Here is a 26,731-nt window from a genome sequence, read left to right on the forward strand (position 1 = left end):
ACATTCATTTCCATTCACTTCCAGTGTATTATTATTTCCATGAGTGTTTTTTTATATCAAGCATCATCTCGCATCAAGCAACACTAGCAGTAAAAAATACATGAATGATTAAATCTTTTGAACTCCCTATTATTAATAATTAATAATCACTCAAACATCTGTCAGCTTTCTGTAGCTCTGTCAAATGGAAAGAGTAGGGACTGCAATAGTTAAACCTTATTTAATGCCCAAGCCAAAAGAGCAAAAAAAAAAAAAAAAAAAAAAAGAATGACTGAGAGCTGACACTGTTTGAGTATTCAAGGGCTGTGGCACTATTTGACTTGAAATTTAAATTGAGTTGTTCCCCCATATTTCTCCATCAGTACACCATTGCTTGCTATTGCCTATGCTTAAGTAACAACACAACAAGTAATGTCATAATAAAAAAAACAGGAAACTTGTCATTAGGACTCTTGCGTAACAGAAATGCTTTGCCTTCACAAATGATATGCCATCTTTGGGTGGCAGAATCAGGATGATGCTGTCAAACTGTTGTAGGCTAGTGCAAGGACTCCAGAAGAAAGGGAGTTGGCGCGGACGTTCAGTTCACTCTAGCCACCTAAGTATAGAAAAGAAAGCAGCGGCTCTTATTATGTTGCCACCGCACTGGCAGGCTCCAGAGGGACCGTAAAGACCTACTGTATTGTATTGTTTGGTGGAGGTGCGTGGAGCCGGCATAGCTCTATAATGACAAAAATGGAATAAATGAGTGACTCAGAGGAAATTCCTTTCATCCAGTGGCTAAAATAGACTTTGGAAAGAGGTGCAGGGAAATTGACTGAGATTCAAAAATGTAGCTATAGTGCATGTGTGTTGAGAAACGGGTTGCATGCATTAAATAAGAGAATATAAAATCCTTAATTTCCTTAATGTTTGTCAAACTTCATTCACTTCTATTTACCTATACCTTTCAGATTCCTGAGCCATGGGTCATGGGTCTTCAGGGCTTTTTTTTAATGTTTTTTGAATGTAACAGTTAATGTTTAAAAGATTCCTAGGGGCATAAGTAATTGGGACATTCTTCACATTGACATATTAACTGCCTAATTATTCGTTTTAGTATATCGCAGTAATACTGTGAGAATATCTGCATTGCTCATTTACAAATAACCATTCTTCACCCTTTTCAAAGACGTTTATATGACTACAGGCCCGATTAGTTGTTTCAGTCATTAAACTTCTTAGCTTCTCATGCTAGACTACAAAGTGTGATAAATGGGTGGCAGTAACCAACAGATGCTAATTTCATCAGTGGGTCCTATAAACAGGAATGGTGTTTTCCACTGTGTCACACTGACAGGGTACATGACCATGACCTCACTGGAAAGCAGAAGAATGCAGAAAGGGATAAATTGTATGCACTGATAACTCTATCCATGTTGATGGAGATGGGGATTTTGGGTGATGGTGACTCATTGCCATGGAAATGGTCCATCCGAGCCTTCTGTACTTCCCTCCAACCTATTCTAATTTGGAATTTGGATGAAGGCTTTCATGGGGCAATTTATTGTTATTATCCACCAACGTCCGCTCTCTTCCCTCGCGAGCGTCAACCAAGCTGTATCAAGGTCGCTCCTGTCAGATTATGTTCAGGTTTACGGCTGTTCCGGGATACCAAGGCCTTTTCCTGAAAAGGATATTCAACAGCTTACCTCAGATGGGAACTCTATATATTATATAGTAAGAGTCAATAGGGATGTCAGATCATGCTAGGAACTCTGTCCAAAGATAGATTCCCTGCTCCTGTCTCCTGCCTCTCTGTTTTGGAGTTTGTGGTTAGAATGTTCCCCAGTCTGTTGTATAACTTTATGAGGTAAGTCACTGTGGAGTCGGGGTCTCCATGGCGATCCTGAGTCATGACAGTGCAGAAATCTCCAGGCAGAATACTATTACCTATGGGCCTCATAAAACTGACACAAACACAACTTGCCTATATGTCATATGCGGACATTTCTGAACACATGTACAGACAACCACAGGCAGTGTAGACAACCACAGGCTGTGTTATGTCTGTGATTGTTTATGTAGGATTTTATAAGGGAATTATATATGTGTTACCGGGCACTTTCAAACAAATGCTATCAGTTTTTTCTCTTAGTCCAGTCCAGATAGACACACATCCGGCTGGAGTGACCTTACATACCTTAGCAGATGTTTCCTCTGTATTTGCTATCTTCTTGTTTTGCGATGCTGCAATGTGTCTATTTCCAAAGAACCATGTATAGGAGTAGAAAAGCATGTGGGTGGATGAATAGCACATAAAGGTTAAAAGAGGCCTTAAGAAGGAAGAGTGGGCGCTGCTGACTCATTGTGGTGGGGATGGTTCAGGTCAGGGGTTAGTGGGATACGTACATAAGCCTCAAGCGGCCTGGACATGGACCTCATCAGAGAGCTTAAACTGTCTAAATATAGCCATATGGCTGGAATCCCCATTGTCTTTTTATTGCTAATTTTAGGTTGTTCACAGTGTTATAATGCTGTACCACAAATAATAAGTCTAAAAGTTTTCTAAATCTCCATTAAAGGATGTTTTCTGATTCTGAAAACATCAGCATCAGAAAACCTTACAGAAAACCTACCAGAACACTTTTGAGTCCAAGCAAGCGCAGAAGTAATATTTATATAATAAACATTTTCTTTGTCCTCAGAACCCCACTGCTGGAATTAAAACAAATCACAATAAAGCAGCTCAAAATGATGTTTAAAACAACATCACAGGCAATAGGAATTCTCTTAATTGAACACACCTAGGCCATGTGTCAGGGTGCCATATTTTTTTTGCAAGATTTTCTTTTCCACAACCTGCTAAAATTATACAGAGCACAAAGTAAGAACTTCTTTTGGTCAGCTCCTCTGTCATCTTTGGACCATCTGGCTGGAGAGTGGTCAGTGTTCACTCAAAGAACCACATTGATGTCCACTGGGTATGTTTGACTGTCATAGGAACTAATCGTCCTAACATTAATTTTTTACAGGAATCCCCCCCTCTCTTTCTTCTCTCAATTGCATTCACTTGTAGCGTGGGAAAGCCAAGACCCTGTTCCTCTTCAGCGTTTGGTCACTAACATCGATGTGAAAGTTTGATGCTATTTCAGGACTGTTAAGCTGTTCATTCCCTTGCAGTCAATGGGCTGTTAAAGTTTAACTGGATTTTGCTCATCTGTTTATTGAGCCTTTATTGGGATGTTTTTTAAACTGTTATGTCTCGTCAAGCTGTAGTTTAAACAGAATCACCCTGCCTCTGAGGGAATTGGGGTAAATGTAAGGGGTGTGCAGATAGAATGGGACATGGTTATTGTTAAAGTACTCTTAATGGCCCTGTTGTTTATAGCGTGTTGTATGTTATGGGAAGTGGCTTTGGTGGGCCATATTGACACAAATCATGTTATTTGTAACTATGTCATCATGTATATACATAACATGTAGCAAATCTCTAACTGGTAACTGGTGAATCTAAAGGTTTTTGAACGATGTGTTGTTTTTTGAGAGCAGCAATGCCTGAACTAGGTAGGGCATTACACCGCATGACTCAAGAGCTTAATGCTCTTGGCTCAGCATACAAAAATGGACCTGGAAAATTAACCACTGCTGTGATGACCCACTGGGGCATCTGCTTAGACACTGATAAAAGTACAAAAAGAACATGATAATAAGTAATGCAAATTAATGTGTTCCATATAATACCACAAAATTTGCCATTGTTTCCTGATATCCAAATCAACCCCCTATCGACCATTGATGCACACAGTGCCTAATGAACATTGATGCTAACAGTACTTAGCTACACTTTTAATTCTTGGCTTTCAGGAATGGAGACATCTTAGTGTAGAACGTAAACATGTGTGTTCAGATTATAAAGTAAGGCTGAAGGAGTGATATTTCACCAGTCACCTATATCAGAGATGACCACTATAAGGAATGATGCCTGTAACAGATCAAAAGCATCCATGGCTGTAGATATCTTTATCAGCCATAGGATTATGAGGAAAAGGAGAAGTCACTGAGTTCAATGTACCCAAGGCTCTGAGGCTGACATCAAACACAGGGCCAGCTGTAGCAAAGCATTCCCATATGCTAGCAAAAATAGTGCAATGCTCCCAAACCAGTCCTCACTGGTCCTCACCAGGCCCCTAATTGAAAATAACTAACTGGAAACCTCCTGTTTCTGCCTTTTGAAGTGCATGGTTGTCAGTTCTATGGCTGATGACCCCATACTCTGCACTTTATATGTTTCCCCTGTTCCAGCACGCCCAGTTTCACTTGTCATGTAATCATCAAGCCCTCCCGAGCTGGGACGTGTGGATTATGGCAGAGGAAATAGCACTAACAAATGTGCACTAGCAGATATGCAGATATCAAATGTGTAGTGCATGGTGCTTCCCAGGACCAGGTGTAGCCTCACACGGGCTGCCTCTGACAGAGCATGCGATTAGCCAGCATGCTTAGGTGCACCTCCAGAACCATCCTGATCTGCCATATTCGCTGTTACACTTTACTGCAACAGATATGAAAGCACATATTCCAATATTCAGCAGATATGAAAGCATATATCCAATATTCAGTACACCCAGATGTGTGAATAATGGAAACAAAAGTGTAGTCTTCCAAGCATGGAATCCACAACCAAAATGTCTCACTGTGTTTGAGAACAGAAGTCCTTGAATAGACGCTAGTTAATTGGAAACACTCGTGTGATGCGTTTAGAAAGCCAATGCCTCCGCTGGTGCAGATCACGAGCCAGCACCTCTGCCTTCGCTATTCTGCTCTCTTTCTCACTCACTCATCCCATGGAACAGGGCCTGTTCCTAATCACAACATCATAGAAGAGCTTTGTGTCCAAACCTATACATCGCAGAGATAACTAGAACACATCGTTATCAACACGGTCCCTGCAATTCTTGAACATTGCATAATTGCATCAACAGTGAACAGTGCACTAGTATGGAATACTATGGTATCCAACCATCGTATTAACAGTGCTAAACACATTTGGTTTCCTTTTTCCCATACTGTGTGCTTCATCAAAGTTTGCAATGACTGTTTGTAATAAACATGATTTGTAGGCACCAGAAATGTTTTATTACTTAATCCTTTTTTTTAAATCAGCTTGCTATTTATAAAGCAAAGCACATTTCATATGGTCAAGAGTTATTTGTTGTATGTTACTGTATCTGACCACCTGTTTCACTTTGTGACTATGTTATAGGTCAATGACATAGCTGGTAAAGTGTCTCATCCTTCATGTACAGTTTAGATTATAACTTCTAGATTGTCCAAATATGGGCCACAACTTTAGCAGTCATACTTCATTCCAGGGTTTTTGTATTCTTAAATAAATGTCTGTATTCAGAAAGACAAATTCAGAATGAGTCTCCAGCTCATTTCTGTATTACATCTAGCTACATTTATGCATTCTGACATAAACATATTGCAGAGTACTATTAGTGAAATGCTACATTTGTCAAACTCTATTGATATAATGGTTTTGCTTCTGTTTTCCAGCATAAATTCCAGCAAAAGGTTTGCAAGACCTCAAATAATACCAATATGTTGTAAGCCTATAATACCTGCCTGAACATAATGAACAAGAATGGAGAGTGAATATCATCATAGCAAACTTCAAACAGATTTTGTTTCTTTGCTAACCTTTTTTCTATGTAATTTTGGAAATGTGTTTTCAGAATTTGTAATTGCATTGCATAATTATATAAACTGCAAGAGATATAATCAATTAAATTAGCTCTTACTAGACAGTAGACGCCCTCCATCCACCTTGTCAATTACTTCATTGGGTGATCATTTAAAAAAATATAGACAGGCACATATCATAAGCTTTTTGCACAAGATTGTAGGCCATATCCTACCAATGTTTATTTGCCTTTTCAGCAAGAATTTTGGTGTCCTTGGCACTTACTAACAACCCTGCTTGAACATAACCAATAATGTAGCACTGCTTGGGCAATCTAGCCCCCCTTCCAAGACACAAAACATGATGTGTGCCAACAAATAACAACCCATTGGACCTGATGCCATAGTGTTGGAGAGCATCATCTCACATGGGTTTAGTATCCAGGCAAAATATAGTTTAGCCACAGTAAGGCCAGTATCCGCTCCTTGGCCCAACGCACACAGACCACAGCAAAGTTTACTCCAGAATATGCCATGCTGCTTCCAAAGGAATCAAGCAAAGTGCCCCATGCATAATTTGCACTCAAATATGCTCCACACATAATTTTGTGGAATATAATTAATTCATGCAATAAAAGTCCAAGACATTGGGCTCTTGAGTGGGTTAGTGGTGGTTAATAGTGGTTAATCACATAAAAATGAAGAGTATATGGATAGGGCATGTTGGGAGAAGACTGTTTGGCTGGAGGTCTTTTGACAATTTGCCTAATAGATCTGTACTACAGAGTCAACTGTATGAGCATGCACATTAAGTGGGCTTTAGACTGGCCATAAACTGCCACAGCAGCGCAGCTGTTAGCTAATGCTGAAAAATTTTAGCGCTGAGGGATAGCTGTGTACTGTGTTTAGTTTCAGTGCTGTGAGGGGCTTTTGTACTGCTAACTGAAACTTCCACATGCTCTTGATTCAGATGTTTGATGAGTGCAGGAAACAGCTACAGGTGTCCTGGCAGGGAGCTTCTCCGTCACACACACACACACACACACACACACACACACACACACACACACACACACACACACACACACACACACACACACACACACACACAAAAAAAGAAAGAATATTCCACCTTGTAATTTTCCAGGCCTGAAACTAGAAGTTGTCTCTTCCTGATACCATCCTAATGGATGTCAGGCGAGACTATAGTCCTGTGGTGTAACCGACACAGCTCGGCCTGTATGAAGGCCTGTAAAGGGCTCCAGGTAGCCAGTAGCACTCACTGCCACATAAAAAGCAGTCAAAACAATTCCAGTCTGTGGAGAGTGTGTCATGCTGCCGTCATTTTATAGCAGCCTTTTATTATTTCCTCCCTTTAATGCGTTTGAACGGAATGACTGTAAACCTGCCCAGAAGGTGCAGACTACAAAGGCTACATGCAGATGCTAATGTTCACCGTTTATGGGAAATAAAAGCAAAGGCACCTTTCAAAACAGCAGATATGTCTTTTAACGCAGTTGGTTAGATGATTTTTATAGTCAACACTTGTTCCTTCTGACAGTGTAATTCAGCAAAATATATTAGAATATATTGTTCTTCACCAATATGCAATATGAAATCTTTTATAATATAATAATTATTTTAAAATCACTTCCTGATGGGTACAAGGCAGGAAATTGAAAAATGTATTCTTTTCATAATCTTATTTCTATTAGCATAACCTTTTTATTCTTAATTCTTTAATAAATAAAGATGGGCTCTGAGTAGGACTGGAAGTGCTGTAATTTGTTACTGAGTCTGAGATTACTGAATGATTTTGGGTCGACATTGTTTTACATTCAGATCATCATATTTTCTCATCTCCTGCTCCTGCCCATGGAGTGCGCTTCATGCAGACTGACTTGAATCCACACTAAGTGGACTCTATGGTCAAAACATTCAGCTCTTCCTGCTGTGACACTGTATGAAATTTAATATGGTTTCCTACTACGACAGTGGCAAACACTTAGGCATTTGTATGCCGTGCGTCCTGAGTGGTCTCTTGGGAATGGTTCCTTTCTTTCGTCATCCTAAGGGAGCCCAGTTTCCTTTGATTGGACTGGACAGTTTCCTTTGATTGGACTGCCAGGAGACGCTATTCCAAATCCTAGTGTATCCCAGCCCATTTGATCCGTCAGGTCTGTCGAAATCGTTGGGCTATTGGGTGGTTGGTGGTGGCTCAGAGAAACATTGCTTAAAAATAAACAGTTCATAACGAGTAGCTGGATAGAGCATGTGGAAAGAAGACTGCTCCCACCCTGTTTGTCTAGTGGATTTGTTGTACTGTGTGTGTCATATGTTGGAGCATGCACATCGAGCATGGTCGTAAATTGCTCCTACTATGCAGCTGTTAGCTTATACTAAAATACTGCTGAAATATGTCATTGTTGAGGCATAGCTGTCTCACAGTATGAACTGCGACTGTATTTTCAAGTCTCTTTCAAATCAAAGGACATTAAGCCATTTCTATGATTAGGTCTGTTTGGTCTATTACAGTGTGTTTTAATACATTATATGCAATAAACTCATGTACTCAAAAAAGTGTTAAAATTAAGGAAAAACATTGTAAATGTTCTAGCCCAGCATACTTGTATAATGTTATGGCTACATAAGGCAAGGAGGTTCAAGGGCTCTAAGCTAACATATTTCACGTACAAAGCTACCAGAATCTGTTTTCTTTGCCATGTATTTTACACATCCGAGGAATTTATATTGGAGGGAGCACATGTAGCATACCAAACAGACTGCCACACTGAACTACCTACAGTTATACAGAAAGTACCCAGGCTAGGAATTAAACTAGAATTAATAATATCAAAGAGCTATTCAAAAAATTATTTGGATTAAAAGGATTAAAAATTTAAAGGAAAATAATTTTGAATATGTACATTTCAGCAACATCTCAAGAAACATGATCCTGTGTTATATACAGCATTGCAGTTTATTACAGAGTGAAATCCATTTGTGCATGGAAGTAGTTCTATTTTGGATGATGGATGATACAGAATACGTTTCACTAGTGCAAGCAATAGAATTATGTTGCAATGAAGGAGTTGTGCAACAGTTTGCAAATAGTTCATCTGGGTGCAATCTTCAACATCTTCTGATGACTCAGGAGGTTTGCAGGTTTGAAACAGAATTTCAACAACAGGGCAATTTCAGCTTCTGTTCACATTTGTAAGTCATGTCAACTGTGGCTGACTATCTGTATAGAATCTCTGTAGGCAAAGAGACATGATAGGCATCCATGAAAATAATGGCAAAAACAAAGCAAACTGTAATTACTATGTAATGTTAGTTATAAGTTGTATAAGTTGTGTTTTAATCTGCAAAATATTTGTTTACTGAAAGGCAAGGCAGCATTTTATGCTCAGATGTAAACTCAATTAAGCTTTAACATGATCTCTGGGAGTTAAGTAAAGCCTATTAATAAAGTCTATTAATAATTGAGCCTTTGCAATGTAAAACCGTACATAGCCCATATACTGTTCTTCCGCATTCTATAAAATAAAAAAAAATAATATTTAATAATTACAAGTTTTATTGCAAGGTAAGTCTAAATAAAGCATATTTCACTTTTTATTGTAATTTTACTGCAAAGGTTCTACAAAATCAAAAACTAAAATAATTGATTGCACAAAAAGGGGAAATGGCTGATGGTTTTTCATAGCAAGGGCTCAATTAATGTTAACTGAAATGCTGATTTTCTTCTCTTTTAGCGAAATGAAGTGTTGAAACAGAGATTTATACCCTGTGCACTCTTTTTTTCCCAGAGGGCTTTATAACTCCTGGGTGCAAAAATGTAGCCATCTGGCAAGTCATGTTCTTGTGGTTCAGGATTGACAGCCCACAGCTGTGGATCATTGTTGCATTACCAGCACCATTCTTAGGCCAGGCCTGATCTCCCAGATGTTCTGTCCAGGCCTCAGGATTTCGTAGGTTTGGCCCTATAGTTACTGATTACTGATATTACTATCATTAGTATGCCATCTAATATTAGTTTTATTACATAATGGTCCCACACTCATGATTACGAAGTTGCAAATTCATATTCTAAAAGGCACAATGATAAGCTAAGTTATTTTTTTGCATTCATGAGGAAATTCTGCATGTCAGTGTGTTTACTATTGACATAATCCCAGGCGTAGTACAAGTCTCTGTCCAGATGAGTTCCACTGTCCATTTTAACCATGATCCCCCTATAATGTGCCGCACATGTCTTACGTCTGTCACTGCTGTAGTCTGCACATGAAAAGCCATGTGTGTCTGAATGTGTTTAACCATTCACCTCCTTGCTGCAGTCAGTGGGACACTTTACCCAGGCATTCAGAATGTCACACTGAGGTGTTTCAGAGTAAGGGAAGTGAGTCAGTAGTGCCAGAAACTTAAAGGACCATCTGTCTTTCCTTGTCTACCCCTCCACCCGCCCTGTGCCTGGTTGGTAGGAGCAGGTTGCTGGACTGTGCCAGGACACCCCTCAAATACATTCACAGTGTACCATGTATACTCATTTAACTGTCAATGACAAAAAATAATTTATAAAAACGTAATGAAAACCCACTGTTTGCCTTCATAGTAAAAGCAAAAGGGAATTTTCTAAAGGACATTCAGATTGGAAATGAGTTCCAAACAGGGAACAATGGAAACACTAGCTACATGGAGTAATTATTTAATGGTTTGTTGAACATATTTGAATTTTTTTTTTTTGTTTGTTTGTTTGTTTGTAATGAAGCGTTTGAATGTTCCAGGTTTTTTTTATATTGTATTCTTAAAGTGAATGTACCTTTTACCATATGAACATGTACCATGTAACAAATGAACCATTTAATAGGTGCATAGTTTACCGTATTTAGTAGTGGATAAATCACTAGTCGCTAAATCAGCAATTAATGTTAGTTTCCATATAACTAGATATGTTTGCTTTTTTGCTTATCTTCACCATCACAAACAGTAGCCAGCAGAGAGTAAAAGAACAGTAAAATGGTGAAGATAATCACCATTTTACTGTTCTTTTACTCTCTGCTGGCTGCTGTTTGTGATTTTATGAATTACACACAAATGCGTCTCTGCTACCTCAGACATCATTCTAAGTTTGGTGTGAGACATTCCAGACTTTTCCACCACACTGTTTGTTCCGGAACATTCTGCCATGTGAAGGCAGGGATGTGGTGTTCACCCTACCTCTGTCGTCATGGGGACAGGAAAGCAGTGAGGAATGCTGGCGGCTAGAGATGGGAGCAGCAGAACAGGCATTATTGCTGGGGGTGCAGTGCGTCACACATATGGAAGGGGAAATCCCTGTTGTGGGCAGGAACACCTCTCTCTTTCTCTCTCTCAATCTCTTTCAATGTCTTGCTCTATCACTCTCTCACTTCTCACTTATCCTCCCCTCTTTTCAACAGCACATTGTGGCACTGTCCCTTGAGATCAGCTGGTTCATGTTACACTGAAGTCTATGTTTGTATGCATGGGTTTGTGTACTCATGTTTATGGGTGTGTGTGTGTTTGTTTGTGTGCTTGTCTGAAAAAAGCATTTGTGTGCATTTCAAGACATGCCAAGCTTCTAGCAGGAAATGTCTTCTACAGTTTTCTCACCACTTAATTTCTCTTACTTCGGTCTGTATTACACTCTTATTTTCACATCTTTTCAATCCCTGATGTATATAGGGTCATAATAGAATGAAGCACCTGAATATATATTTCCATCAAGGACCTAAGAATAGGAACAACCATTGAAAACAATTAGAAAACCACACTACCTCTGATTTTGTTAGTGATTTAACTGGACACACTATGAAATTTCTACAAGCATTTAAAAAATCATTGCTTATTAGAAGACACATGGGCTGGAAATAACAAGGGAAACACCTAACAATATGTTAGCGCCAGGTACATAATTACACACTGCCTGAACTGTGTGAACAGGTGTTCCTGAAACCCCTCCTGACTGTGCTGTGAGATGTGCAGTTCAGATGCAGAAAACCAGAGTTTTTACATTTTGAACTTTTTGAGCATTTTGAACCTAACCTTTTACCCACTATATAATGGGGACATTGTCATGTTGGAATATGCAACCCATGTGAGACATGAATGTGTATCTGCAGCAGGTGCACCTGTTGGTGTAAAATGTGCATTCAACTTCAGATTACTGGCTGATTGTCCATGTTTGTCATATGCTGCCAAGACTTCCGCGATTGGTCGCCTTGTAGTGACCAGTGCATCTTCAGTTTTCATTAGTCACACAGGCTCTTACTCAGCCCCCAGTGCAACAGTCACCGCTCTCAGTCCAGTCCATTCTTTCTACAAAGAGAAACATCCTAAACAGGGGCCCCCTCTAATCTAACATCATGGATCCATTGGGGCTGAGCAAGAGGCTACAGAACCTTACAGTGTGTATATAAGTGCTTATAGAGCACCTTTTTCAGTTAAGAACTACTGGTAATTACTCCTCACTAATGGTAATTTCATTACAATGTGTAAATAAATACATTTGTGTATTTATTTATTTAGCTTTATGTGTAACTGAAACTGTCAGCCAGTACTCTACATTCATTATGTTGTTAGTTCCTTTGTTGAAGAACTGATTTGCCTATCTGCATGTTCCGACAGTTTATACCAGTTTATTAAATCCTGATTAAGATAAATGTAACGTTGAGCGGTAAGGAGGCGGACACGTGCGGAGAAGAGCGAGATTTAATAGGAGCAAATCCAGAATCAGAGTCGTTAAAGCAGTCCAGGGTCATAGAGCCAACACTGAGAGCACGGGGATCCATGAACAACAAGACAAGGGCTAGGATACATGAAAGCTAGGAAGCACAAAGCAAAAGTACACGAAGGCAAATGGGAAGCAGGCTATAACAAGGACTAGGGAACACGGAGGCTAAGATGGCACAGAGGCATGGCGTACAAACTTACGGGCTTTGCAAAAACATCAAAACAACCAAACACAAACGCAATGAAGCCTAACAATGAACAGCAAAAACACAGGGAGCAAGACAGAGTTTAAATACAAGAACCAAAGGTATAAACGAGGGACAGGTGCAAGCAATCAAACGAGGGGAGGAGAAAACGAAACTAAGGCATGGAACCAAAACACACAAGACAGGGAAACCACGGAAGCTGGGAGGGACTAATCATGACAATAAAAGACATGGCAGATTCAAACACAAAAATATGTATTGGTGAGTGGTGAGTGCCTTTTATATATTTTTTGAAGATCTGTTCAGAAAGGACTGAAATCCTGCAATTCAGCCTCTACCTGATGTCTTAGCTGCCTGACTGAGATGAGTTTGGTTGTGTCTGGATTTTGTGCCTGAGCCAAAACGTTACCATCACGCTCTATGTCGATATGAGTGGCAGGAGAGCGCTTACTTCTTCCCATACATGTTTCACCTGAGCCCTGGCAGACTGCCAGCCTGACAAAGTCACTAATGTGTCCTAAGATCCTTTTGTATAACATCATTACAGTTGCAAAGTTTACAGTAGTGCAAGTCAAGGTGAGGCTCCATTCCATGCATTAGTACTGAAATTACTGGAATAGATCAAGGCTGTAGTTACAGTTCAAGGACCTTGCAAAAAAAAGTTGCCATACTTGAACTTTCTGTCATACTTGTACTTTCGCTAAGTGTAAGCGCTAAAATCAAATTCTTATGATATAATGGGTGCATCTATGCGATTATGCTCTATATTCACATATTAGAGAAGAGACTTCAGAATTATTGAAACTTAATCTGTGGTTTGATCATAGGACATCGACATCGTGGTTAGGCATTTTTCACTGAACATTCATGGTCATTGGTCTTTTACATGTCTGTTGACTTATCTGACCACCAGGGATGAACAGATCTTTGTAATAAAGTAATAAAATCTCAAAACTGATTGTCTGAGCTGCTCTGCTTTTAGGAACATCTGGAGCCATCCTTTTATTTTCATCATATTAGATGTCTGCATTCCTGCTCCTTCTGCCCAAACCCACTGAAAACTCCGCCATCCTCCCATCGCTCTTTCTGGAACTTTCCTTTTGTGTCATACCAAAACCGACATTCTTCCTGGAACACCTCACTGCCTAAACACCAGCACTCTCCAAAGAGCCCTCAGGGAACTCATACATCAATTGTGTCCATAGGTTCTTAAAGTTTTTTGGGGGGGTTCAGGCTGGTGTGCAGTGGAGATGCAGCAGTATATAACAAGCCACCAAATATTCTGCCACTCACTGTTCTGGAGCCCAAGAGTACATCAGCACTGGGGGCGTCGCCATGCTCCTCATCACCATGGGCACAGAGGACAGCGACAGGCCTCAGCCACACAGCCTCTCTACAGCACTTGAATGAATAGAACCGCACTTCAGCAATTTCCTAACTGTGGTTACCACTCCTCTCTGAGATGTTTTCTCTTTCCCCAGCTGCATGCTTCGACATTCCCGGTTGTGGTGAAGATGGGTCACGCCCATGCAGGCATGGGAAAGGTAAGGACCATGACGCTTAATTTTGATGTCATCATGTCACATTTCACATGAGCTAAACACATTTATGGCTTCTGTTTCGAGGTTCTAGAGTAGGAGAACTCAGCTCAGGTTTGTTTGTTTTTTTTCTTCTGCCTGCAAGAAGTTAAGCAGTACATACAGTATATCATCTCTGAGTTGTGCTAAATTTCTAAATTAAGGGTTTGATGGAAGCTGTTCTTCATGTAATAATTACACACTGTAATTACAGTATCTTGATGTGTCTATTATACGTAAATCATTAAAAAAAAAAAAAAAAACGAACAAAAGAAGTTAAACGGGTATTTTACGGACTTTATAAATCCGATAACGTAGAGGTATAAAATCTTTGAGGCAATGTCCCGAATTCACTTCCCAGTATAACTTGCCTGCAGGTTGTGCTTTGAGGGGCCAGATGGCTTGTCATAAGAAAGGGATAATAACCTGCAGGATGATAAATATGCTAGAATAATGATATTTGTACAGCTCAAGGGCCAGCTGAAGTTCTCATCACCCTGTGTTTGTCCAAATAGGTTAATGGTGAAAACCTAGTGTAACTTATGGTAGAAGTACACATAGAATAGCTGTAACTCAAACTTTCAGTCCTTCATACATGATTGCAGCAGCTTCGTGTTTGTGTGTGCATGTGTGTGAGCATAGCATGTGCAAGTGTGTAAACATGCATGCATGGGTGCTTGTATGCGGGTATTTGTGTATTTGCGTGTATTGATATCTGTTTATGTCTCTGTGTGTGTGTTTATTAAACAGGGCTAGAGGGTGTGGTGTGCTAAGTTTTATGATCTCAGTTCACATGTCCCTGAAAGGAGCAAGAGGGAGTGTTCAGGGGATTTCCACCTCAGAACTCTTTAATAGAGGCATATGACGTTATGTAATTCTGTTGATCAACTGCTGGCTTCCTACTGGAGAAAATTTGCAAACACAAATGGTTATTTGTCCATAAGGTTAATTAAGTACTTAATGAATCACCTTCTTTTTACATAATTCATCAATTAAAGAAATTATATGTGTGCAATGAAATGTTGGCATAACAGATTTTAACATCAGGTTAGTGTCCTTTAGTGCGATATTTTGATGTCCTCACTCCAGATGGTAATAGTGATTATGAAGGTCTGTGCCAGTATGAAAGGGGATGTGAACAAACAGCAAAAGGACATGTGAACATGTTTCCCATGGCGGGTAAGGAAGTGCTGATCCTCAAGGGTTGCACAGCAGGACAAGTCCCAGCCAGGGGTGTCCCTGAAGCTGACGGATCACTGACTGAACTCTTATCCCTTTCCATCTCTGTTTCCACGGCCCTGTTTCCTTGAACAAACAGGAATCTGTTAGACTATACAACGCCTCCATCGCCTTGAGACTTTCCTTCTGTGCTTTGTGCTGCTCATGACCGTGCCTGACCCCCACAATCATGAGAAGCAGTGGGGGTGTGGGGGGTTTGATCAGTTGTAGGTGGGGTGGGGGGTGTGGGGTGATCAGTGGGAATGTGGGAGTGGGGGGGTGCATGTACGAAAGATGTATCCTACTATGACATATAAATATTTATTCACTTCCTTCCATGATGGAAGGAAGTGAGAGCCCGATGATTTTCTGCACTATTCTGTGCAGTCTTGCAGGCAAGAAATGGAGCAATTCCCAAATCAGGCAGTGATGCAGCTGCTCAAGATGCTCTCTACTGTCCCTTTGTAGATCATGGTGAGGATGGTGGTAGAGGGATGAGCTTTCCTCAACCTCCTCAGGATATAGAGTTGCTGCTGGGTTTTCTTGGCTATGGAGCTGGAGTTGAGGGTCCAAGTGAAGTTTTGCACTAGTTTAACACCAGGGAACATGCTGCTTGGGAAGATTTCCACAGATGAGTCAATGTTGAGCGGAGAGTGATCAACCCACAACTTCCTGAAGTCAACAACCATCTCTTTCGTTTTGTCCATATTCATAGACAGGTTGTGGACTCTGCATTGTTAGCCATTACATCTGTCTGTACGCTGACTCGTCATCCCTGCTGATGAGATCCACCATAGTTGTGTTATCAGTGAACTTGATGATGCTGTTTGAGCTGATGATGTGGTTGTGTGTCAGAGTGAGCAACAGTTAGACTGAGGACTGAGTACACAGCTTTGGGAGGCCCCGGTGTTCAGTTTGTTGGTAATAAAGGTGGTGATCCTGATCTGGAATGACTGAGGTCTCCCAGTCAGGAAATCCAGGAATCCATTTACAGAGGAAGGTTTTCAGGCCCAGCAGTCTCGATGACCTTGCCATCGCCTTGGTTACAGTAGTAATAAAGTGAATGTTTTAAAATTAAATGGCTACCAATAAAGAACTGCAAATGACCTTCACCTAAGAGAAGCAGTCTCAAACAAAGGTGTCAAGAGCATTTCTGGTCTTTCTCATTTACAGACGTGTGCAGTCATCCATTCTAAGGCTCTGGTTTCCTTAACTTGCAGTCTAGTAGCTCAATGTGGCTATGTGAGACCTCTTACATTCATATGGCCTCCCATAAGACACTTGTCAGTGGACCAGAGTTTACAGTCGTGGCCAAATGTTTTGAGACTAGCACAAATTTTGGTTTTCACAAAGTTTGCTGCTTTAATTCTTAATGTTGGCAATTTGTATCAACTCTAGCTTGTGAAGAGTGATCAGATGAATTGCAATTAATTGCAAAATCATTCCTTGCCATGAAAATTAACTTAATCACAAATTTTACTGCATTCCAGCCACTACATTTCAGCCGTGCCAAAAATATCCTGCTAACATCATTTCAGTGATCTCGATAGCTCAGGAGAAAGTGTTAACAAGGACAAGGCAGCTGATATCACTTTGTCATACTGATTAGAAGAGCAGACTTGTTGCTTTAAAAGAGTGGTGGTGCTTGAAGTTTTCTTCTGTTAAACATGGTAACCTCCAAGGAAACATTTGCAGTCATCATTGCATTGTATCAAAAGGGTTTCATGGCAAGGCCATTGCTGTTTGTAAGACAGCACTTAAATCAACCATCAAGAACTTCCAAGGAGCGAGGCTCAATTGCAGTGAAGAAGGCTTCAGGGTACTCAAGAAATGCAAGCAAGCACCAGGACCATCTCCTAAAGAGGATGCACCTATAGGAATTCGGTCACCACCAATGCAGAACTTCCTCAGGAATGGCAGAAGGCAGGTGTGAGTACATCTGCACACACAGTGAGGATTCGTATCAAAACATCCTCCAAGAACAACTTCTTTCAATGATCCAGGAGCAATTTTATGATGAACAATGCTTTTTCCAGCATGACGGAGCACCATGTCACAAGGCAAAGCGATAACCAAGTGGCTCAGTGAACAAAACATGGACATTTTGGGTCCATGGCCAAAATTGAGAACCTGTGGTCAATCATCAAAAAGAGGGTGGACAAACAAAAACAGAAACTGTGATTAACTCCAATCACTGATTAGGCAAGAATGGGTTGCCATCAGTCAAGATTTTACCTAGAAGCTGATATCCAGTATGCCAAGGTGAATTGCAGAAGTCTTAAAATAGAAGGATCAACACTGTAAATAAGTCTTTGCTTAAACTGGATGTATTTGTTACTAAAACGTTTTTTAAAAACTTATGAAATACTTATAATTGTACTTCACTATACCATATAAACAGCTGACAAATGGATCTTCAAAAACTGAGGCAGTGAACTTTGTGAAAACCAAAATTTGTCAGTCTCAAAACTTTTGGCCACGACTGTAGTTACTCTGTCTACAAATATCCAATCAGTGGATTTTGTTTGGGTTTGGGTTTTTTTTCAATCTTTTTTTAAAGTCTGCAGTTTTTGTTTCTCAGCGTTTAATACCATAAACTGTCATTAAAGCAATGAATTTTCCCCTTATATACATGCTTTGCTTAGCAGTTACAGTTTGATGTACTTAATTTTTTGGTTATGGCTTTACATAGCTTAATGGCGCAATTTGCAAAACTTTTATGTTTCCTTGCATTGTAGCTTCATGCAAACATTAGATCTGTCTGAAGGTCACTCTGTGGTGTCCCAGTGCATTTCCATTTCTAATAGTCCTTTGCTTGTACTTCCTCTGCATGGCAGATTAAAGTGGAGACTTCTAACGACTTCCAGGACATCACCAGCGTGGTGGCACTAGCCAAAACTTACGCCACAGCAGAGCCCTTTGTAGACTCCAAGTACGACATCCGCATCCAAAAAATTGGCAACAACTACAAAGCATACATGTAAGGATAGGTTTACCAACCTTCTCTTTGTGTGTGTGTTTGTGTGTGTGTACAGTGTTGGTGTTCCACTATTACTAAACTATTATAGAACAGTATTAATTTCTTTCACATGCAGTGGTATTAAACTGCCGCTGTTTATTCACAGTTCAAGCACCCCAGCTAAATATCATGTTCACAGTAAACCAGAAAGATCCCTGAAATTTCAAATAGATATTTCACAAAAATACATTTCTTTATGTAGTGCTTTAGGTCAAATGGTACCTCATTAAGAAGAAAGCTGAGAGTGTTCTTAACATTTTAATATGAAACATTATAAGTAAGAACTTTTAAAGTTAATTTAAGAAAACATTGCAGAGAGTTAACCCTAGTCAACAACTGTGCTCAGCAGTGGAAAAAAGTGAAAATGCATCTTAGCCTGTAACTGCGGGTACAAGGCAAGAGGTATGAAACCACATGCTTTATAGAGACAGACAAACACACATCCAGCCAGCGAAGTGCTTGCTGCCTGTGCGTGACTATGGGAAACAGCAGGCTCTGGCCTTCTCATCCACTGTGTGAGTGCTCCCGCCTCTGAAATGCAGGGCCCTCTCCTCTCCCTCCCCTGTTCGGCGCCCTGCTGCTTGGCTCTGCGGGAACGCCCCTTCTAACCATAGAGTGGTGGGCCTCAACAACCAGAGTCGCTTCGCGGCGTGTTTCCCAGACGAGCGCTTCCCACCACTCCCAGGAGTGCTCTGTCTCCTTCCCTCCTGGTCCCGTGAAACAGTGGCTCCTTCACGCACTTCACGATTTAACTACAAGTTGCGCTGGCAAGGGTTGTTTGTTGGAATGCAGATATGATGCCTGACACCCATTTCAACCGTACTTAGCATCCAAGATGCTGTCCCTGATGGGACACTGTCACCGCGGCACCATATCTGCATGCTGAACTTGCTTTGTGTGCAACATTCTCCCTGTGTAACAGGTGATTTCTTTATTGATTCACTCGGACGATGTGGTTGTCCACGAGTGGGGCAGAGAGTGGAGAGGAATAGCTGATGGATGAATCATCGGCACTAATCTGCACAAATAAACAGTGTCCAGCCCACACGGCAGTGTCATCTAAAAGACAGTGGGAGCGCCACAGTGGTGACGCCTACCACACTTTGAAGCTTTCCAAACTGAGTCTCAGAGCAGGCCCACCACAGAGCCCTGTGATCACACACTTATCTCAAACACGCTTCCACACCAGTTTCCTTTAGTGCCTGGCATGTTCCACAATCACAGTGGCTGTGCGCTTGACAGGAGTATAGTATTGTGATCCCTGGCCTTTCTGATAGAGGTTTTTGAATCTCCAGAGTTTGTCAAACAATGATTGGATGACTAAGAATTAAACTATTAGCTGATTCTATCTGTGAAGTTGGTGGTTGATTCACTTCTTCCTATTATTCTCACCCTTTCAGTCACACATTTGATTGTCTCTTTGTTTTTCATTTATACTCTCTCTCTTTCTCGCTCTCTCTCTCTATCCCCCTTTCTCTGTACAGGAGGACGTCCATTTCAGGAAACTGGAAGGCCAACACAGGCTCTGCCATGCTGGAGCAAATCGCTATGACAGATAGGTGGGTCTGAGGGAATGTTCATCTCATCATGAAGCAGAAAATATAGTTGCATAATATTACACAAATACATAAATAACAATAACTATATTAAGGTTAGTAAATAAATAGATGAAAACATGATTGGTTGATTGATTGAACAGTGTCAGCCGGTTTAGTTTTTGTCACCCACCTGCTGCGGCAGCGATGTTTGTAAAGATCTCTGTTCTTTAGGTATCGTCTGTGGGTTGACTCATGTGCTGAGATGTTTGGAGGCCTGGATATTTGTGCTGTGAAGGCCGTCCATGGAAAAGATGGCAAGGATTATATTATAGAGGTATGTGTGCAATCCATTGCATATTTTGACATAAAAAAAAGCTCCTCAGATAAAGCCATAAGTCTGCCAAAACACTGCTAGGGACGATTCAAGGTTGCCAGACACCCAGAGGTGTGTTCAAGGGTCAGGTCCAGCACTGTTTCTCTTTAAAGCTTTAGAATTATTTTGACTGTGCATAAGCAGATTGATATTCACCCTCTCAGTTAAGCCAAAACAAACTGGCAAAGCAACAGTCATGCTGTGAGTTTAAAGACTCTTGAGTAAGACGACTGTGGTAGCTGTGACTGCAACCAGACTCCCTGGTGTACGATTAGGTGGGTGGATCATGTCCGTCTCAAACAAAGAATTAGAGTTCAAAGGGGTTCAGTTAACAAAAGGAATAAAGTGAAATTCTGCTCGCATCTTGAGGTACAGAACTTTTCAAATGTCTGAGTACGAGTTGATGGGTTCACAGGCAAACGGGTCGTGACTTCTTTGATGTGGTGATGCAACAGCGTGCACTAGGAGAGGTGCTCGGGTGTATAAGAGAATGATACTAATGGCTTGAGTTATGGAGTGTTTTGAAGATGTCAGCAAAGAAGCTCCAGACATGTAGTTCTTCATGTTTTCATGCAATCGGTGATAATAAGCATCTGATCATATAGTAATTTGGCAATTTTCTTTGGAGTGGGTGTGAAAGGAGGTACACTGACAGACCAGAGAAAGAGACCATTAGTCTGGAAAGATGTAAGAAGGTGAGGCTTTTCATCACAGCTCTGAGCCAGCATTTAAAATAAACTGTAAAGGTAGACTAAATGCATATTCAGATTAGCTATTCAGTCTGGAGTGGTGCTGGAGTCCCAAGAGCTGATAGATACTAGTAAAGATACCAGGTGTACACAAGGTTTTGGGTTTTGTTTGGTTGTTTCTTGTGGGTTGGTGGGGGGGGGGGGGGGGAGCTTATGAGGCTTCAGACTATAAGAGATATTAATACCACAATATCTATAATGAAATTCCTAAATGTTTTGTGACTAAGCTAACCGATCGTGTATACCAACCGCTCTCAAACTAGATGAAAGAAGGGAGAGACCCAGCTGGTGCCCAGGAATGGGAGGTCTTTAGGGGAACACTCTGGAACATTTCTTAGGTCTGACCTGGAAAGGTGCCCTTTCAGATGAAGGAGAGGGGGCAGACAAAACACTTAGTCCATCTTGAAAGGGCTATAATATCAAGAAATGTTTTTTGTTTAAACGATTAAATTCCCAGAACTCACCAGTGAGTCCAGAGCCTCATTCCACACTATTATAGCTACATACCTTTAATATTTGTTTCTCTGAAGTTACTGAATAATTCAGGGTAGTTATTGCATAATGTGCCAGAAGATTAATAATTAAATAACAAGGGTTGTAAAGAATAACAAACCTTTGTACTTTTTCATGGCAATATAAATATATGTAAATGGGTTTTTTTTTCAGTAGTTTAACAGTCATACATATTTTGTCCTTGAACCTTTCTTAAAAGCAATGAAATGAAATGATGTAATTAATGAACACACAGTTGTGTGTGAAAAACACACACAGCTCTAGAGTAGGTGGCCCTAATAAACTGCAAAGTGTAAATCTAGTCACCAGCTGTTCAGTAATATTTTTTCAAAGAGTGGCGTGAAATTGTCATTTGGACATTAGGAGAGAGCCTGTTTAGTTCTATCTAATGTTCAACACCATTGCTTAGTGATTTCTGTTAGTGACACACTCCTGAAACATGCATGGAATCTGTGATGACATGCTGTCATGAATCCATACAATAAGAATCAATGGGATAATTCTGTTTGGTCTATTTATAAATGTTTGACACAATTCTTTACATGGCCAAGCAGTGATTATGACCAGTGCTCTTCCAGCTACGTCCAGCTGAAAAATTCTTCAGATGTTTTGTTTGTGAGTAAACAGGAGTTCAGCTTCTGTAAAACATAGCTCAAAGATCTGAGATCACTATAAACTATTAGCTAATAATAAATTCCCTCGTAACTATTAGCAGTTATTATTGGCCGTGGAGTTTGCTTGTAGTACAGGAAAATGCAATGGTACATTGACATGTTCTCTTTAAATGTAATTTAAGTCAACCCCACCCCCAACCTCTCTTTCAAAGCCATTCTAACAAGGGCCATGGGAGATCCAGCCTGAAATTTAGGTTACTAAATTACTACTGCTAAAGCACTCTGAATGCCATTATACCCCCATCATAACCTTTACCTTTGCTTTCTTTAAATGTGTGCACTTTTGTGGTAATGTAATGTAATGTGTAATCTGGAAAACATAGTTTTTAGGGAAGGATCTCAGTGAATGTGCTGGCGAACTTTAACAGGAGTCCCTGTTGAGTTCAGTGGAGCCTTTTCACTCTTGGCTTAATCCTTCTCCAAACATTTTGAAACAACCTGCTGAGAGGCAGGGTGTTCTGAGGTGAAGTGTGATACTGTCACATTAACGATAGCATGTTTTCTAAGCCTTGCTGGTATTGTATGGAAGAGAGCCATGCACGGTAAGTGCAGTAAGGTGACTCACGTTCTCCTCTGGGTCCGTCTGGGTCTCAGATGCTTTTGGAGCTAAATTGTTGTAACTCATTAGTCTTACTTTATGTCTATACTATGTTGTAAACTGATAGTTAGGTTATTGGTAAGCATTTAGACTAGGAATCATACTTGATGAATGTGTCATGTTTAAAGGTTCATTGTGAGTATTTTAGGATAGGTACTTGCCCTAAATGATTTAGTTTTGCCGCTCTTAAAATCTTGCCTCACCTCCAATATGTCCTCACCACTGGGCAATTGTTTGTTCAATTCAATGACAAGGTCTGCAGAAGGAAAACAGACAGAATATAAGCTATAAACTCATATCTGGTGCACTGATAACCTGAATGGCAGAGAACTGAACTCGATTGGGCCCTGTGTGGAAGAAGAACATTCTGCTTATAGTTCTGAGAGTGCACTCTTCTGAGAGTGCATCTTGTACTGGCACCTGAAGCCTCTCGTCAAGGTTATTTATAGTTGAAGAGCTAACGATGGTCTCATTGTGGGACGTATCTGTTTAAACGAGGCAATCACTATCCAATTTTCTGTTATTGTAGTGATCTCATAAGGACCAGTTCAGGGCTTGGAACTCTCCTTCTAACACAGATGCACCTACCACACACACACTCACACACATATACAGACATTAAGATTGAGGACAGTATAGCAGAGATAACGACATTAGTCTGCCTTCCCTGGGAGATGACATCATAGCTGAAAACATCTCGGTGAGCAGTTCTGGTCATCTCTCTTTCTTTCTCTCTCTCTCTCCATCAGTCAAGTCATGCTTTCTGCAGACCACTCTGGCTTATCTACACCCAGGCCTGAATAAATGCAGTCACATCAGGCTGTGTGAGAAGCTCTACTGATGGATGTAGTTGCGTGAACTTGTGAGGAGGAACATTCCTTAGGCATTCACCTGCTGGAGAAATTGCACATGCCTGCTGACCTCTCCAGTATTCACCAGAATCAGATTCTATTAGTTGTGCATCATATGTTTTTGTTTTTACATTTAACACATTTAGACCAAATAGTTTCATTCTTGAGATTTTCTGATGCGTTTGTTTTCCTTTTCTGTTTATTCCTTGCTCATAAAATATTCTGCTGCAAATTTCATAATAGTGAAATCAAAAGTACCCTGGGAGATTATTGTCATGATTGCACCCTCCCTGGCACTGTGGTTCCCACGGTGCCACCTTTCCATGTGTTTTTTGTTTCTGTTTTCTTCCTGGTCCTGTTCATGTGCTTCTTTGTATTTGTTTCATTCTGTTCCGCCACCTTATTTCGTTCCCTGCCTTGTTCCACCTGTCTCTCATTATTTCCTTATTGGTTTGTATATTTAAGCCAAGTGTTTTCCTGAGTTCCATGTTGGTTATTTGGCTTTGTTTTGCCTCCAAGTTAAGTCCAGTGCTCGCTTGTGTATATGTTGTTTTGATTGCCTGTTTTATGTTTCATGTAGTCCTGTTTTTTCTTTTGTTTTAGTTTCATCGTGTTTTCATTAAACCCTCCTGCAATTGCATCCTGCCCTATCATTCCGTACCCAGTGTTGCAGTTATATTTTTGAGGAACAACCAAAAAAATTCATTACACAATCATATGAATCTCTTACATTTCATTTTTGAATTTCTGAATTTTAGCTTTTAACACCATCAGGATGACAATTTAAGACAATTATCTGCAGTTAACAGTTATCCGTGTACAGAGTATGGGCTACAATTTTAATAATAATTCAGTACATGAATTCTAATACAGTATTAGAACACATGGCATCCACTAAGCTGTCTAATACAGTGTCTCTTCAGCTTCCTGTGGATATTTTAATTTTGAAGACACTCCTTCCCTAGTTATCACAGCTGGGGCAGCATGAAATGACATTAATGTCTGAACATCACCGAGAACAATGCCCAGAAATGTCCTGGTTTATACGTCATGTCTTCTGATGGCCAGTAGCAGCCGGTTAACCTGGAATTTCCTCGCCCCCACCCGTTTCCCTGGGAGACATGCTCTTCCTCTGAACCCTAGCTGTGGCAAGAGGCCTTGTGGCCTGTGACACAGCACATTCCTTTCCTGTTTCTCCAGCAGGGTACTGTTAGTGAAGGGAGTCCATGGCGTAGTAATGTACTGCTGTGGTGAGCATGGATTTCTCGTTTTGCATGCCCCGCACACCTCACACGCTCTGCACGCCCCACGCATGTGTGCGTGCGAGCAAACAGATATGTACCATCATCAGATATAGCTTCTGAGTGGAGGGAAGCTGTCATTCTGATGCATATCTCCATTAATGCTTATCTTTCTGTTAATCTTCACTGTTATACACTTCAGTTCTGACTTTGACTTTGAAATCTGGGGTGTAAAATTATGATATTTAATAATTATTTGCATTTTGAGATCTTTTTGTGTTTGTTCTGTTGTGTGTTTGAACAATGTCATCTTCATTTAAAATGACTTCACTCAGGACAGACCTACTAAGAGAATGAATGATCCAATCAGGCATAAAGGCCAATAAAAGTGCCTTTGATACTTCTGGATGGTTTTTAAAGTTGAAATGGCCTCTCTCCTAATCAACTTGTGACGTTTAACGGGTTAAGAAGGATGCGGGGACGAGGCATGTTAAACAGAACATATGTTTTAATAACAAGCACGATTCAACACACACACAAACACACTATGTGGGTCAAACACCAACAACTTTGACGATACGAGAGGAGACTTATGTACACTCATGACAATTACACACAACAAGGATCAGGTGCACAACACAAGAGGGCATGACAATACAGACACACACACACACACACACAGACAGACAGACAGACACACACAGACACATTTCAAGGGGGAGGGGCCGTACCGTGATAGAGCCCCCCCTCAAGGGAGCCTACCGGGCTACGACCCCGAGACCAACGCCAAAAAGCGACATCGGAGGACCAGACAACCCGCCACGGGCCAGCGCGAGCAGGTTAGCTGGGGGAAGGACAGGGACCAAGACGATGACAGACACAGGGACACACACACTAACGGGGACAGGCACAGACACAAAGGGGAACAAAGTGACCGGTACATTTAGTGTAATGGGGACAGACACGGTGACAGGGACAGGCACATGAATAACACCGCACACATTCAATAGTCCGGGGAAGGGGGAAGGGGCGCCAACCAGTCCCCCAGTTGTCGGCTGGGTCGAAGACTGACCAGCCTGGCGGGAAATGTCCCTCTCCAGCTTAGGTAGCAGCGACTGTCCTGGTTCTGGTGCCGCTGCCTTTTTGCCTGCACGAGGCTTCATCGTAGGTGCATACGCTCTGGAGCTCTTCGCCTCAGGCGGGGGAGTGTCCTTATCCGACAACGGTGCCTCCCTGCTAGCCACCCAGGTTAGCCTACTCGCACCTGGGTGGCATGCCCTGGGCGGTGCCTTGGGTGCTGGAGGCTCCTTGCTCTTTGAGCTTTTGGCGTCACCGTGGGAGGGAAGATCCCTATGAGGGTACTCTTCTACCTCCATTGGAGCTTCCTCCTCACACTCGGAACCCCTATCTGACCGCAGACCAATGTCGCTGGACTCCTCTGTCTCTCTGTAATCTCTGTCTCCCCTATGATCATCCAGGTAGGGGTCGTAGGACCCAGCAGGGTCCATCTCCAAGCACCGGTCCTCTTGGTCCGTCTGTTCTCTGCACCGTCCGATCCCGGACCATACACAGGGTCCCCCCAAAATCGATCAGCGGGTTCCTCCCTCCCGGTAGCTCCATGAAGCAAGGCCAGAAGGAGGGAAGGTCTTACCGCTGGAACGTAGGGGTCCACAGAGTCCGACTCCGAGGACTGGGGTTCCGTATGACTCCCCTGCTTCCACACCTGGAGTCAGGAGGGTGCCCAAGAACACGGG

General features: G+C 41.3%; 1 protein-coding gene across 1 annotated transcript in view; it reads left to right on the forward strand.

The window, feature by feature from the left end:
* The window catches only part of syn3 (synapsin III), a 90,424-nt gene that overhangs the window by 58,225 nt on the left and 5,468 nt on the right, over positions 1 to 26,731 (forward strand). Inside the window, exons 7-10 of the mRNA XM_035535878.2 lie at positions 14,108 to 14,170; positions 18,259 to 18,401; positions 19,925 to 19,999; positions 20,210 to 20,312. Of these exons, the coding sequence (XP_035391771.1) occupies positions 14,108 to 14,170; positions 18,259 to 18,401; positions 19,925 to 19,999; positions 20,210 to 20,312 (384 nt within the window). The remainder of the gene's footprint in view (positions 1 to 14,107; positions 14,171 to 18,258; positions 18,402 to 19,924; positions 20,000 to 20,209; positions 20,313 to 26,731) is intronic.

The sequence above is a fragment of the Electrophorus electricus genome, chromosome 4, assembly GCF_041902795.1.
Source record: "Electrophorus electricus isolate QZ-2024a chromosome 4, ASM4190279v1, whole genome shotgun sequence".
In the NCBI taxonomy this organism is placed as follows: Eukaryota; Metazoa; Chordata; class Actinopteri; order Gymnotiformes; family Gymnotidae; genus Electrophorus; species Electrophorus electricus.